Raw genomic sequence first — 16973 nt, forward strand, 5'->3', positions numbered from 1 at the left:
GGAGTAGATACTTTGTCTTGCAGGCTTACTTCTTCATTACAATTAGGACATTTAAACTATGGAACTTCCCTGGTGGCTCAGAGGTTAAAGCGTCTGCCCCCAATGCGGGAGACCCGGGTTCGATTCCTGGGTCGGGAAGATCCCCTGGAGAAGGAAATGGTAACCCACTCCAGTACTCTTGCCTGGAGAATCCCATGGACGGAGAAGCCTGGTAGGCTACGGTCCACGGGGTCGCAAAGAGTCAGACACGACTGAACGACTTCACTTCACTTCAAACTATGGAGAGATGAATAGACATTGGGAATGAAGACCAGATTGTCTGGTTTCATTACTCTTCACACGATACCACTCAGCCTGCCTTCCTAGTCATGGGTATTGGAAGATATTTTTGCATCCTTTGCCTAATACAGTGTTTATATCGTGGCTGAGATAGTTGTCCAGAGAGGTAGTCTATTCACAACTAAGTTGCTAAGAGTAGTTTTCAGAAAAAATACATTACAATCCTGAGTTAATCATTGTGTGGGTGAAGAGATTCTACACTGACCACAGTAGGGCTTAAAAGATGTATGTTTTTTTTTTTCTACCATAGCATACATGTGTCCGATCTACATAAGGTAGTAGCGCATTGTTACCCAAGAATATCACTTCAGTTTCCACATGTTTCTCAACTGACAAACGTGGGATTTTGGAGCTTGAAGACACATAGCTCATCTATTCCAACCCCCTTGCCTTGCAGATGAAAAAGTTTCAGTTTTGGGAAATCGCATAACTAATTCCCCAAAGTCAATTCATAGAAGATCAGGTTCCTCAGTCAGTCCTTTTTCCACTTAGTTCTTGGTCTTTTTCCCAATGACTAAGCAATTTATAATCACCATTTGGTCTTTGGTAACCAGCGTAGCTCTCTCTAAAGCTGGTCTGTGACTACTGCACGGCCGAACTCGTCACTGAGGATAAACTTGTTTTCATCACTCAGTGTGCGTAGATAGAAGAATGTCTTAGTGAAACTCTGTGTTCTGTCATGAGAACTTTGACACATCAAGTTCCTGCAGCAGAAATAGATTAGGGAGAGTATCTGGATTTGAGCATCTGGTTGTCAAAGCTCTCATACAACAGATTCTTAATTTGAGGGACTCTGCATGTTGTAAGTCCAGGAGTAGATTTTAACTCTAGCTTACATATTGCCAAAGGCGGAGGCTACCTATCACTCCTGTTCTTACTCAGTCTTTCTGGGTTGTTTAACATGTTGATTCTAATGCAGACCTCTCCTTGGCTTCCACAACACTGCCCCTTCCTTGCTTCCCTTCTGAATTTGATGATCAGGCTTTTTCTTTGTTTTTTTTCTGTTTTTTCTTTTTTAACCCTAGGAAACTCCCAAGCCATCCTAGCTGCCTAGTCCTATTTTTAAGAATTTATCCAGTCTTTCAACTTCAACTGTGGCTTCTACAATAACTCTTCCCAAGCCCAGATCTCCCACCTGGCTTTTTACCTGCTTTCTAGTCATTTATTTTCCACCATCCTAGAGGTCATCCCTAAGCAGGCCCGTGGTCCTCTGGTCAGGCAGTGGTCCTCTTGTTGCCATCTTTATGCTGTTCTCGCATTGTTCTGGGATTGTAGACTGACTGATGCCTTTTTAGCTCTTAACCAGGTGAATCCCAGGCATTTCCTCCCACATTCTAGCATCCGCCCTAACTGGATGGTCTGCATGAGGTGTGTATCTTAAGTGCAGAGGCCCACATAGAGCCCTACAATGTAGATTTTCTCTCCCTAGGTCACGCCTACAAAGAAGAAAAAAAATGATAGGAGTCCTTAAAATTCTTTCTTGTCACAGAGAGTTGGGTACCTGGCTAGAAAAGACAAAGACAGGATAATTTGTGAGGTTGGACCAAATCTTTGGGACTAGATGCTAATCATGGTAAATAGAAATCCAGTCTTTGGAGTCTTTTATTTTTTGTGCTTTTGATTCTCCTTGACTATTTTCCCCTTAATTTTTATAAGATTATTTTTGAAAAGGCCAGATTGACTCAACTGTGTGTAGACAAAGGAAAGGCTCTTTTTTAAAACCTCATTCCAGAATGTCCAGTGCAGAGCGTTGCACACTTGCTTAATTTAACCACCAGTGACTCACTGACAGGATCCTAAAGGATTCTCACATAAACTTGGCCAACCAGAGTTGTGCTCCCACCCCTCACTGAAGAGCTGCACTTCCAGTGTTTTCCAGTGTTTTCCACTGACACCTTTCATGGATCTAATTTGACCCTTTTTCTGCTCTCACTCTATACTTTCCCCCTTGAATGATCTTACTGGTCCCCAGAATATAATCTGTAGAGGTTCCAAAATCTTCTCTCTAGCCACTTATTCACATCGTCAGTCCTTTCAGGAAGATCCTGTGTAGGAAGCCCACGATTTACAGGGCATCTCCTTGATAGCCCAGTTGGCCCAATACAGCCCTTGTGGATGCCCATCATCCCAATGGAACCATTAACAGTGCCCCCTTTTACTCCTAAAAGTGTCTTAGTTCAGACAGATGTACGGTAACCCTATCGATGGCCATTGCTATCTATCTATAGTGGTGATGGTGGTGTTTAGTCACTCAGTTGTGTCCAGCTCTTTGTGACCCCATGGACTGTAGCCTGCCAGGCTCCTCTGTCCATGGGATTTCCCAGGCAAGAATATTGGAGTGGGTTGCCATTTCCTTCTCCAGGGGATCTTCCTGACCAGGGATCGAACCCATATCTCCTGCAAATCTCATGCATTGCAGGTTGCTTCTTTACTGCTGAGCCATCCAGGAAGCCCTACTGATGGCCATATTCACATTTATTTCCACCAAACAGCTCCATGAGGATGTGTCCCCAGACTTCTGTGTTTATAATGCATCTCTGTTCCTCCTCTCTTAATCCAGTAACATCATCTGACATTTGTGTCTCTTGCTCCATCTTCCTAAGTTACTGAGTTCAAATGATGGATACAATTCTAGATTTTATTCCTTTATAAATGAGTGCATGAACAAAGAGGAGGCTGTGTTTTTAAACACATTCCAGGATGTCCCTCTGGGAGCCCTTATCACAGGCTGTCTGAACTTGCATAGGCTGCTGTGGTCTCCCCATCTCCAGTCTCACCACCTCCTTTATGCTGCTTTGAGAGGGACCTTTCTAGTTGGTTGTGTATTTTACCCCTCATCTTTCCAAGGATAACTGATCTTTCTGTCACTTCGAAGATGAGTGCCAGCCCTGTACGTGACAGTCAGGTCCCTTCCAGCTCTGGCCTCAGCCTCTTTGCACCAGCACACTCCTGGCTCCTTCTCCCCTGTGCTCTCTGCTCGAATCCTGCAGACATCCTGTGCTGTCTCCTCTCCCTGCCTTTGCATCTGCTGTTCCCATTACCCCAAATGGCCCCTTCTGTCCTGACCCCTCCCTGCCTGGAAAACATCTCAGCTTAGGTCTTGGCTTCCAGGAGTTCATTGCTCCCAGGGTACCTCTTCACACTTCACTTAGGGAGCTTGTTCTTTACTGGAATTATTTATATACCCGCTTCCCTCTCCACTGCCTCCAAAAAAATCACTTTCATCATTGTATATATTGTGCTCAGCAGCCTCTGGCCCACGGGTACTAAACGTTTGTTGAATCAAGGAGTAAATGAGTAAATTTTATGACAGTTCTCTCTTAACCGGTCTCCTTCCTGTCACTTTGTTTTTCAGTATGTCTTCCAAACTCACTAGTTGGTTTTCAGAACTGAGTTGATCACGGCACTTGTCTACCCAGACGTATCCTTCTGTCTCCTGCAAAGAGTCATGCTCCCTCACCCTCAGCCCTTCCTGGCTAACTCCAGCCACCTTCGTCTCCCCCCTAAATCTCTGCTTCCTCAGCTGTTGTTACCCATCGTGTTGTTTCTCCATCTCCCCTGCTCTGCCCAGCAGTGGGCACAGCCACATCCCAAGGTTGTTCCTGACGTGGGTGCTGGACCTCACCTGTGCATTTGCGGACTGAATTCCCTCCCACTCCCTCTGCCCAAGCTCAGTGTCTCAGGTTTCCTGCCCTGAGCTGGATCTTATCTCTAGCTCTTTGGACGTGAGTGTTCTTCTTAGTCTACCTGGCACTGGTACCTTTCTTCTCAGCTCTTAAAGGCCACTGACAGAGGTGGTTCATTGACCCTAAACATCCCTTCTCCCCTCTTCTACAATAACAAACCTCTCAGAGTTCAGCCCCAAATAAAGACTACATTTTCCAGCTTCCTGGAAGATGACCGTGGCTGCCTACCTAAGTTCTGGCAATTGGGATGTGAGTGAAAATAGAAGCCGAAACCAAAGCCCACTGTCTTTTAAAGTTTCTGCTCGCTAGAGACATGTATCTATGTTGTGGTTAATAGCACTTTAACTTAGACTTAGTCATCTGGACTACTTGCTCTACATCCCTTGGAATAGTCTGCCCAGTTTAGGTCCCCTGAGAATCCGTGTCCAGAAACAGCAGTTGGCATCACAGCATTTGTTCTCTTCGCTCAGATCCCACCCATCAGTGAGAGAGCTTAGATGTTTTTCTCTACCTTTCCCGCTTCTTCTTCTGCTGAGTAAAACTTTGCCCCTCACTTCCATAGGCCCCCTTTCCTGCATGTTTTCCTCATGACTCTTGACAACATGTCATGTTTCTGCCGGAGAAACAGAACTGTTACCTTATTCATCGTCACAACCCTGGGGTCTTGACACAGCTCCTGGCATGCAGGTGCTTAGTTCCTATTTCATAACGTTGTGAGGTTTGATGAGCACTAAATACACGTGCAGTCTTGTAACGGTGCCTGGCGCTTAGCATGTGCTTGAATAGTTTTTGTAGCTGCTGTTGTTAAGTGTTGGTTAGGTAAAGTTCTCATCTTCTTTGTGTTCCCCATGGAGCTCAGCAGAGTGCTGGGAAACTCACAGTTGTGGCCCCATTTGGATATGCCTTATCCTGCTGTCTTTCTGACATTCTGTGCTTCCTTATAGAGAAAGCCACTGCTTAGATTATTGCCTACTGATCTGCCTGACTATAATAATTATACACAACCCACCTTATAGGTGGACTTGAATCTTGCAAATTTTGGTTGCATCTTTTATCATTTCTGTTTCTAATTTGAACTAACATCACCTAGAATTGTGACATTTGTTGATGTGCTATAATTCCTCACCACTTACTTGAATACTTGGGCTGTTTTCTAATTAGTGATGATTATGTTGATTGTAACAAATACAGCAAGCTAATAAATATTGAGAGTGTTCTATGTGCCAAGAATATAAATTACTAGCTTTTCATTTAAATCACCTAACAACCTTTTGAAATATAGATATATGAGACACAGATAAGGAAACTGAAGCAGAAAAATGTTAAATAATTTACCAAAAGTCAGATAAAAATCATTTATATTGGCAGGATAAGACACCAGGTCTGTTTTACCTCTAACCTGTTTTTGCTACAAGTACTAACTTGTGTAATAAATGTATTATTTCTGTCTCTTATCATCTGAGAATTCATGAAGTTTAGTGCTCAGATTTCATTCTGCTTGAATCTTTCATTTGAGTCAATTTCATTAACTCTCATGCATTTACTGATGTTGTACAAATTAGTAATATCAATGGGATAAAAACTATTATTTATTTATTTGGCTTAGTTTTTAGTTCATTTCTTAGCTTAGTGATTTTTTAAAACTTGAACCCCAGATCTATGAAAGCCAGACTTGATTGTTAGAGGAGATTCCTCCAGCCTCGACAGCAGCAGTGATAAACGCTGTCAGTTAATCCCTTTGCAGGCAAACAGATTTTCTTTATTCAAAGGTCCTCTGGCTCAGCTCCTCCATTTTGCAGGTACCAAGGCCTTGTCTCCCATCCCCTCAAGCATCCAAAAAGAGCCCCTATATTAAATCAGCACTGGCTTCCTTTTCATATTTCACTTACTTGGTGATCTCAGCTTACTCTTTTTCTTTCTGACCCTTATGCATTCCTTGTATTTCCTCGTGGACTATGATTGCATTTAAAATATGTTTAGGAGGCAATAGGAAGCAACTGGAACTCAGATATACTCCTGGGGGGAGTGGAGTTTGGTATAGCCACTTTTAAAAGCTCTTTGCAGTATACACAGATACAGAACGTCTGCATACCCTGTGCCCCAGCAGACCGACTCTGTATGTATACCCAATAGAAATGTGTACCTGTGTCTGCCAAAGGACACGTATCAGAATGTCCATAGTAGAACCCAAATGCCCACCAACAAGAGTAGAGATGAACTGTGGTATATCCATGTGATACACAGTAATTTTAAAATAGGATGAATTGAATTATAACTATTCCTAATACATGTATGAATTTTATAGTATTATGGTGATTGAAAAGAAGCCAGATATAAAAGTGTACCTGTAATATGGTTCCATTTATATAAAACTCTTAAAACAGGCTAAGTGGACTTCCCATCTTAGAAATCATAATAGTAGCTGCCTTTGTGAGGAGAAAGGAGGGATTAGTGGTTGAGATGGAACATTAAGGGGGCTTCCAGAATACTCCTCCCACAAGTATGTTCACTTTGTGGTAATTCTGCAAGCTTCACACTTATTTATGTACTTTTCTACATAGATATTATGTATGTATTTTCCTTACATCAGTAAGGAAAACATGTTTTATAAAACACACAAAAAAGTATCTTACAGCAAGATTAGGGAAAGCTGCTCAGACTCCTTGTTTACTGTGTTGTCAAAAGTGAAAGTCTGCCCAAAGCCTGTGTGTGTGTGTGTGTGTGTGTGTGTGTGTGTAAGTGTGTAAGTGTGTGTGTACGTGTAGGGAAGTGATGACAAGAACAGTGCTTGTTTTGGTTGTTAGTTCCTTTTCATGGTTTCTGGTTTATTCCATTTTGTGCTTACTTTGATGGGAAATCAGGAGACAAATCAGGAAGTAATAGAAGTTGAAATAGCAGAGCTCCTTGATAAATATCCCAATGTAGTATCCTGCCATGCACTTACTTGAAAATGTTTGCATATATATATATTGTCTGTCTACCACTTTGAATCGAAAAACTTTGGAAAACCAAGACCTTTCACCTCAAAGGCTAGTGATACCTTTTGAGTGGAGACTCCCTGGAGCAATACAGAAGAAACTTAAAAAGCAAGGGCACGTAACTTCCATGTCTATTGAGAGTGTTTTTCTAAAACCTCAGTCAATATGGTATTTACATATAATTTTCAAATAAAAAATAAGACAACATAAGATCCAAAATATATTTGTGGTTACAAGGACTCTGGGACAGAATTTGAACTCTGCACTTTTATGACCAGGAAGACAATACCTGGTCTAGAAGACAATGCTGGGCATTCGGTTGTAGCAGAAGTCTTTTTGTATTTCCAGATTACCATAAAAGGATACTGTCTGCCCAAGTCTTTTTTCCTTAATGGCACTCTGCAAACTGAGTGATTAGTAAGCCAGTTTTTCTCTTGGAACCTAAGAGGCTGTTCTAAGAGCAGCAGTGTTTTGATCCTGTGAATCACATGTAAATGAAGCCCTCTTTGCTTTTTACTTGGAGACAGTGTTTAGATTAATCTGTATATTTGGATTGTTGGAAAAGAAATAAGCTTTCTGATCGAGAATTCCTGATTGGCTTGCCACAGGTCGCTGAATCTTCCCTTGGAGTTTTCACTTGAGTTGATTCATTTGGACAGGAGGTAATGGAGTTCTTGTCTTCACAGAACTGCCTAGAAGTCTTGTGTAGGCACGGAGGGCTGGAGCCGGAAAGAAGAGATAAGTGTAATCGGACCGCACACGATGTTGCTACTGATGACTGCAAGCACCTGCTGGAGAATCTGAGTGAGTGCCTGTGCAGCTGCGCGGCTTGTCCTGCATCCACAATGCAGGGGCCTCTGGGACTGTGGGGAAGATGCTGATGCAGCTTCAGTTTTCTCATTCTCTTCTTAACTTCCATTCAACACTAGCTGCTATAGAAACACTGATTATAAATGGGATACTTTTATTTTTCCATGTAGAATGGCTTTTTACAGAATTACTGAAACAGTGCTAGCTCTTTCTAGTCTTTGACCTTGGACAGTATTTAATAATCATTGCTTTTTTTCTTCTGACTTAGATTATCTTTCTAGACACGAGACTAGGAAGGTACAAAAAAAAAAAATCATGGCCAACTAGTTTGCTATTAGCTGTCTGTGTGAATGTAGGCAGGTCAGTTATCTCTCAATATCTGGTTGCCTGCCTGTCTAGGAAGATAACCTTTTGATTCCATTGTAGCTCTAAGAGTATATGCTTCTCAGCACATGCTGTGAAAGTTTCACTTGCGGGTGTGTGAATATGGAGTTCTCAGTTCATTTCAGTCGCTCAATTGTGTCCAACTCTTTGTGACCCCATAAACTGTAGCATTCCATGCATCCCTGTCAATCACCAACTCCCGGAGTCCACCCAAACTCATGTCCATTGAGTCGGTGATGCCATCCAACCATCTCATCCTCTGTCGTCCCCTTCTCCTCCTGCCCTCAATCTTTCCCAGCATCAGAGTCTTTTCAAATGAGTCAGCTCTTCCCATCAGGTGGCCAAAGTATTGGAGTTTCAGCTTCAACATCAGTCCTTCCAGTGAACACCCAGGACTGACCTCCTTTAGGATGGACTGGTTGGATTGCCTTGTAGTCCAAGGGACTCTCAAGAGTCTTCTCCAACAGCACAGTTCAAAAGCATCAATACTTCATCGCTCAGCTTTCTTTATACTCCAACTCTCACATCCATACATGACTATTAGAAAAACCATAGCCTTGACTAGACAGACCTTTGTTGGCAAAGTAATGTCTCTGCTTTTGAATATGCTATCTAGGTTGGTCATAACTTTCCTTCCAAGGAGGAAGCGTCTTTTAATTTCATGGCTGCAGTCACCATCTGCAGTGATTTTGGAGCCCCCCAAAAAATAAAGTCAGCCACTGTTTCCACTGTTTCCCCATCTATTTGCCATGAAGTGACAGGACCAGGTGCCATCTTAGTTTTCTGAATGTTGAGTTTGAAGACAACTTTTTCACTCTCCTCTTTCACGTTCATCAGGAGGCTTTTTTTTTTTGCATCCAAGTACTGCATTTCAGACTCTTTTGTTGACCATGATGGTGACTCCATTTCCTCTAAGGGATTCCTGCCCACAGTAGTAGATATAATGGCCATCTGAGTTAAATTCACCCATTCCAGTCCATTTTAGTTCGCTGATTCCTAGAATGTCAACGTTCACTCTTGCCACCTCCTGTTTGACCACTTCCAGTTTGCTCTGATTCATGGACCTAACATTCTAGGTTCCTATGCAATAATGCTCTTTACAGCATTGTACCTTGCTTCTCTCACCAGTCATATCCACAACTGGGTGTTGTTTTTGCTTTGGCTCCATCCCTTCATTCTTTCTGAAGTTATTTCTCCACTGATCTTCAGTAGCATATTGGGCACCTACCAACCTGGAGTGCCAGATCAAATGAAATAGTCCGACCTCTTATGTCAGGATGATCACTCACCCCATCCAGTCAGCCAGCCCTCTCAGTAGTTGGTCTTGAGCTTACATTCTAACACTGAGACAGAAAATGAACAATAAACAGAAGAAATGATTCATTATATAGTATGTGAGATGATAATATGTGCTACATAAAAGACCAAGAGGGATGGGGAGTGAGAGGGTAGGTTTCAATTTTTAAAATGATAGGCAGGTAGCCTCACCACTAAGACATCTGAGCAAACACTTGGAGGTGAGGAAGGGGTAGCTCTGAGACTCTCTCAGGTAAGAACTTTCCAGGCAGAGTGTCAAGTGGACTGATGCCCTAACAAGTAGGAGCCTATCTGTGTGTTTGAGGAACGGCACTCAGGGCTGAATGACCGGGTTGGAATGAGTGAGGGAAGGAAATAGGAAGACAGGTCAAAGAATTTACAGGAGGGCAGGAGGGTGGAGCCATTTTGGGGACTTAAGGTAGCTATTTCAGTGTTTGAGCATAGGAGTGATGGGACCTGGTGTACATTTTTTTTTTAAGAATTTCTGTCCTTTTTTAAATTTAGGAACATTATAAGCAATCCTACCCTATTAAAAAAGATATTTGTTAGCTATTTCATGATAGAATTTGCTTTTATTGACTTAGACATAAGTGAGCTTCTAACTAATACAACATTGTAAATCAACTGTATTCCAAAAAAATTGCTTAAATGGTTACTAAGAAAAGATAAAATCAAAGGAATCTCATAATAATTGTAAAAGCGAATCCTGGCAATGTCCCTAATAAGAATGGTGTACATTATAATGGTGTCTCTAACTGCTTTGTCAACCATCAACTAGGAAGTCACAGGCCTAATATAGCCAATAATGACGTCTCAGTTCAGGATCGTAGTAGATAAGGACATGTGGGTTCTGGATATAGCTAAGGATAAGCCAACAGAACTTCCTAATCACTGACTGTGAATTACGAGAGAGGGGATTTATGGATAACGCCCAAGATTTTCAGCCTGAACAACTGGCAGTATAGCGTTGCCCTCAGCTGTCAAGGGAAAGGCTGTGGGTGAAGCTGATTTTGTCGACAAAGATCAGGAGTTACATTTTGAATTATGAATTTGAGACATCTTTTAGGGTGTCTCTGTAGGAGGTATCAGATAAGCAAGAATTCTGAAGATGGGTATGAGCTGGGTTTACATATCTGAGAATCAGCAGTCTAGAGATAGTTTTTAAAGTCATGGAACTGGATTAGGTTATGAAGGCAGTGAACACAGATAAAAAAAATAAGAGAAATAAATGAGCCTTGCCAGACTCTATTATTAAGAAGTCTGCAAAATGGCACCCCACTCCAGTACTCTTGCCTGGAAAATCCCATGGACGGAGGAGCCTGGTAGGCTGGAGTCCATGGGGTTGCGAAGAGTCGAACATGACTGAGCGACTTCACTTTGACTTTTCACTTTCATGCATTGGAGAAGGAAATGGCAACCCACTCCAGTGTTCTTGCCTGGAGAATCCCAGGGACAGCGGAGCCTGGTGGGCTGCTGTCTTATGGGGTTGCACAGAGTTGGACACGACTGAAGTGACTGAGCAGCAGCAAACAGGGAAGGGGCCAGCAAAGGAACAACATTAGAGGATGACCAGTGAAATGTGAGGAAATCCATGAGGAGTGAATTGAAGAGCAGAGAGATCAGTTATGTTGGAAGCTGTTGAGTAAAGACTGAAAATAAAAATCTAGTAATTGGTCATTTCCCCTTCATGGATCACAGGCTTCTTGTGGTGAAAGGGCTTGCATAACTCAGTGAAGCCATGAGCCTTGCCATGCTCTTGGGCCACCCAAGATGAATGGGTCATAGTGAAGAGTTAAGATAAAATGTGGTCCACTGCAGGAAGAAGTATTTTTTGCCAAGAGAACCCAATCAACAGTATGAAGAGGCAAACAGATACAACACCGGAAGAGGAGCCCTCTGTGTGAGAAGGTGTCCAGTATGCTACAGAGGAAGAGCAGAGGGCAATTACTAATAGCTCCAGGAAGAATGAAATGTCTGGGCTGAAGCAGAAATGATGCTCAGTTGTGGATGTGTCTGGTGGTGAAAGTAAAGTCTGATGCAGTAAAGAACAGTATTGCATAGGAACCTGGAATGTTAGGTCCATGAATCAAGGTAAATTGGACGTGGTCAAGCAGGAGATGGCAAGATTGAACATCAACATCTTAGCAATCAGTGACTGAAATGGACAAGAATGGGCAAATTTAATTCAGATGACCATTGCATCTACTACTGTGGGCAAGACTCACTTAGAAAAAATGCATTAGCCCTCATAGAGTCCAATATGCAATACTTCGGTGCAATCTCAAAAATGATAGAATGATCTCAGTGAATTTCCAAAGCAAACCATTCAGCATCACAGTAATCCAAGTCAGTGTGCCAACCACTGATGCAGAAGAAGCTGAAGCTGACTGCTTCTATGAAGAATTACAAGACTTTCTAGAACCAACACCAAAAAAAGATGTCTTTTCATCATAGGGGATTTGAATGCAAAAGTAGGAAGTCAAGAGAGACCCAGAATAACAGGCAAGTTTGGCCTCAGAGTACAAAATAAAGAAGCAGGGCAAAGGCTAATAAGAGTTTTCTTAAGAGAACACACCGGTCATAGCAAATACCATTTTCCAACAACCCAAGATATGACTATATGTGGACATCACCAGGTGGTCAATACCAATATCAGATTGATTATGTTCTTCACAGACCCAGATGGAGAAACTCTATATAGTCAGCAAAAAAACAAGACCTGGAGCTGCCTGTGGCTCACATCATGGGCTTCTTATTGCAAAACTTAGGCTTTAATTAAAGAAAGTAGGGAAAACCATTAGGCCATTCAGGTATGACCTAAATCAAATCCCGTATGATTATACAGTGATGGTGACGACTAGCTTCAAAGGAGTAGATCTGATAGAGTGTCTGAAGAACTATGGACAGAGGTTCATAACATTGTACAGGAGTTAGTGATCAAAACCATACCAAAGAAAAAGAAATGCAGGATGGCAAAGTGGTTGTCTGAGGAGGCTTTACAAATAGCTGAGAAAGAAGAGAAGTGAAGGGCAAAGGAGAAAAGGAAAGATATACCCAACTGAATGCAGAGTTCCAGAGAATAGCAAGGAACGATAAGAAACCCTTCATAAATGAACAGTGCGAAGAAGTAAACAATAGAATGGGAAATACCAGAGATCACTTCAAGAAACTTGGAAATATCAAGGGAACATTTCATGTGAGGATGGTGCATGATAAAAGACAGAAATGGTAAGGACCTAACAGAAGCAGAAGAGATTAAGAAGAGGGGGCAAGAATACACCAAAGAACTATACAAGAAAGGTCTTAATGACCCAGATAACCACGATGGTGTGGTAACTCACCTACAGCCAGACATCCTGGAGTGTGAAATTAAGTGGGCCTTAGGAAGCATTACTACAAGCAAAGCTAGTAGAGGTGAAGGAATTCCAGTTGAGCTATTTAAAATCCTAAAAAATGATGCTGTTGAAGTGCTGCATTCAATATGTCAGCAAATTTGGAAAACTCAGCAGTGGCCATAGGACTAGAAAAGGTTAATTTTCATTCCAGCCCCAGAGAAGAGCAATGCCATAGATATTCAAACTACTGTACAGTTGCCCTCATTTTGCATGTTTGCAAGGTTATGCTCAAAATTCTTCAAGCTAGGCTTCAAGAGTATGTGAACCGAGAACTTCCAGATGTATAAGCTAGATTTAGAAAAGGCAGAGGAACCAGAGACCAAATTGCCAATATCCTTTGGATCACAGAAAAAGCAAGGGAATTCCTGAAAAAGCATCTATTTCTGCTTCATTGAGTATGTTAAGTCTTTGACTGTGTGGATCCCAACAGTTTGTTAAAACTTGTTAAAGAGAGGGGAGTACCAGACTCCCTTACCTGTCTGCTGAGAAACCAGTATGCAGGTCAAGAAGCATGAGTTAGAACCGGACACAGAGTAGTTGACTGGTTCAAAATAGGGAAAGGAGTATATCAAGGCTATCTACTGTCACCCTGCTTATTTAACTTCTTGTTCACAGTAACTGGGCCTCCCAAGTGGCGCTAATGGTAAATAACCTGCCTGCCAATGCAAAAGACATAAGAGGTAGGGTTTCTGTCTCTGAAAGAGGGCGTGGCAACCCATTCCAATGTTCTTGCCTGGAGAATCCCATGGACAGAGGTGCCTGGCCGGCTATAGCCCATGCGGTCACAAAGAGTCAGACAAAACTGAAGCACCTTAGCATGTACACATGCAGAGTATGTCCCGCAAAATGCTGGGCTGGATGGATCATAAGCTGGAATCAAGACTGCCAGGAGAAATATCAATAAGCTCAGATATGCAGAGGATAGAACTCTAATGGCAATGGCAGAAGGTGGAGAGGAACTAAAGGGCTTCTTGATGAGGGTGAAAGAGGAGAGTGAAAAACCTGGGTTAAAACTCAACATTCAAAAAACTAAGACCTTGGCATCTGGTCCTTTTGGAAACAGTGAGAAACTTTATTTTCTTGGGCTCCAAAATCACTGTAGACGGTGACTGCAGTCATGAAGACGCTTGCTCCTTGGAAGGAAAGCTATGACAAACCTAGACGATGTATTAAAAAGCAGAGCCGTCACTTTGTCCATAGAGTCAAAGCTAGGGTTTTCCCAAAAGTCATGTACGGATGTGAGAGTTGGACCATAAAAAAGGCTGAGTGTCAAAAAATGGATGTTTTCTAGCTGTGGTCCTGTGGAAGATTCTTGAGAGTCCCTTGGACTGCCCAGAGATCAAACCAGTCAATCCTAAAGGAAATCAGCCCTGAATATTCACTGGAAGGACTGATGCTGAAGCTCCAGTATTTGACCACCTGATGGGAAATGCCGATTCATTGGAAAAGACCCTGATGCTGGGAAAGTGAAAGTGAAAGTTGTTCAGCCCTGTCTGACTTTTTGCAACCCCATGGACAATCAGTTCAATTCAATCGCTCAGTCATAGCCGACTCTTTGCGACCCCATGAATCCCAGCATGCCAGGCCGCCCTGTCCATCACCAACTCCCGGAGTTTACCCAAACTCATGTCCATTGAGTCGGTGATGCCATCCAGCCATCTCATCCTGTGTTGTCCCCTTCTCCTCCTGCCCCCAATCCTTCCCAGCATCAGGGTCTTTTCTAATGAGTCAACTCTTTGCATGAGGTGGCCAAAGTATTGGAGTTTCAGCTTCAGCATCAGACCTTCCAATGAACACCCAGGACTGATCTCCTTTAGGATGGACTGGTTGGATCTCTTTACAGTCCAAGGGACTCTCAAGAGTCTTCTCCAACACCACAGTTCAAAAGCATCAACTCTTTGGCGCTCAACTTTCTTCACAGTTCAACTCTCAATCCATACATGACCACTGGAAAAACCATAGCCTTGACTAGATGGACCTTTGTTGGCAGAGTAATGTCTCTGCTTTTGAATATGCTATCTAGGTTGGTCATAACTTTCCTTTCAAGGCGTAAGCGTCTTTTAATTTCATGGCTGCAGTCACCATCTGCAGTGATTTTGGAGCCCCCCAAAATAAAGTCTGACACTGTTTCCACTGTTTCCTCATCTATTTCCCATGAAGTGATGGGACCGGATGCCATGATCTTCATTTTCTGAATGTTGAGCTTTAAGCCAACTTTTTCACTCTCCTCTTTTACTTTCATCAAGAGCTTTTTGAGTTCCTCTTCACTTTCTGCCATAAGGGTGGTGTCATCTGCATATCTGAGGTTATTGGTATTTCTTCCAGCAATCTTGATTCCAGCTTGTGCTTCTTCCAGCCCAATGTTTCTCATGATATACTCTGCATATAAGTTAAATAAGCAGGGTGACAATATACAGCCTTGACGTACTCCTTTTCCTATTGGGAACAGGTCTGCTGTTCCATGTCCAGTTGTAACTATTGCTTCCTGACCTGCATACTGGTTTCTCAAGAGGCAGGTCAGGTGGTCTGGTATCCCCATCTCTTTCAGAATTTTCCACAGGTTATTGTGATCCATACAGTCAAAGGCTTTGGCATAGTCAATAAAGCAGAAATAGATGTTTTTCTGGAACTCTCTTGCTTTTTCCATGATCCAGCAGATGTTGGCCATTTGATCTCTGGTTCTTCTGCCTTTTCTAAAACCAGCTTGAACATCTGGAAGTTCACAGTTCACGTATTGCTGAAGCCTGGCTTGGAGAATTTTGAGCATTACTTTACTAGCATGTGAGATGAGTGCAATTGTGTCGTAGTTTGATCATTCTTTGGCACTGCCTTTCTTTGGGATTGGAATGAAAACTGACCTTTTCCAGTCCTGTGGCCACTGCTGAGTTTTCCAAATTTGCTGACATATTGAGTGCAGCACTTTCACAGCATCATCTTTTAGGATTTGAAATAGCTCAACTGGAGTTCCATCACCTCCACTAGTTTTGTTCACAGTGATGCTAAGGTCCACTTGACTTCACATTCCAGGATGTCTGGCTCTAGGTGAGTGATCACACTATTGTGATTATCTGGTTTGTGAAGATCTTTTTTGTACAGTTCTTTGTATTCTTGCCACCTCTTCTTAATATCTTCTGCTTCTGTTATGTCCCTACCATTTCTGTCCTTTATTGTACCCATCTTTGCATGAAATGTTCCCTTGGTCTCTCTAATTTTCTTGAAGAGATCTCTAGACTTTCCCATTCTGTTGTGTTCATCTATTTCTTTGCATTGATCGCTGAGGAAGGCTTTCTTATCTCTCCTTGCTATTCTTTGGAACTCTGCATTCAGATATCTTTCCTTTTCTCCTTGGTTTTCGCTTGGCTTCTATTCACAGCTATTTGTAAGCCCTCCCCAGACAGCCATTTTGCTTTTTTGCATTTCTTTTCCATGGGGATGGTCTTGATCCCTGTCTCCTGTACAGTGTCACGAACCTCCGTCCATAGTTCATCAGGCACTCTGTCTATCAGATCTAGTCCCTTAAATCTATTTCTTACTTCCACTGTATTATCATAAGGGATTTGATTTAGGTCATACCTGAATGGTCTAGTGGTTTCCCCTACTTTATTCAATTTAAGTCTGAATTTGGTCTATAGAGTCCATGAAATTCTCCAGGCAAGGATACTGGAGTGGATAGCCTTTGCCTTCTCCAGAGGATCTTCCCAACCCAGGGATCGAACCCAAGTCTCCCTCATGCAGGCATATTCTTTACCAGCTGAGCCACAAGAGAAGCCTGATGCTGGAAAAGATTGAAGGCAAACAGAGAAAGCAGTGGCAGAGGATGAGATGTTTAGATAGCATCACTGACTCAACAGACATGAATTTGAGCAAAGTCTGGGAAATAGTTTAGGACAGAGGAGCCTGGCATGCTACAGTCCTTGGGGTCACAATGAGTCAGATAAGACTTAGCAACTGAACAACAGGTTGGTTAGTTAATGGAAAAAGAAGAAAAGTTTAAGAAGGGGATCATAAAAATAACATATTTTTAAACATTTTGTTTTAATTTAAAACACACCAAGTAATTCTTT

At 42.3% G+C, this 16973-nt stretch overlaps 1 protein-coding gene across 4 annotated transcripts in view; it reads left to right on the top strand.

The window, feature by feature from the left end:
* CTTNBP2 (cortactin binding protein 2) overlaps positions 1 to 16973 on the top strand; it is a 168998-nt gene that overhangs the window by 103623 nt on the left and 48402 nt on the right. For all 4 annotated transcript variants that reach the window (XR_011566233.1, XM_070787786.1, XM_019959427.2 and 1 more), the window contains one exon: positions 7690 to 7807. Coding sequence is in view for 3 of the 4 variants with exons in the window: in XM_070787786.1 (XP_070643887.1) it covers positions 7690 to 7807 (118 nt within the window). In the remaining variant the exon portion in view is untranslated. The remainder of the gene's footprint in view (positions 1 to 7689; positions 7808 to 16973) is intronic.

This window comes from Bos indicus, chromosome 4 (genome assembly GCF_029378745.1).
Source record: "Bos indicus isolate NIAB-ARS_2022 breed Sahiwal x Tharparkar chromosome 4, NIAB-ARS_B.indTharparkar_mat_pri_1.0, whole genome shotgun sequence".
Taxonomy (NCBI): Eukaryota; Metazoa; Chordata; class Mammalia; order Artiodactyla; family Bovidae; genus Bos; species Bos indicus.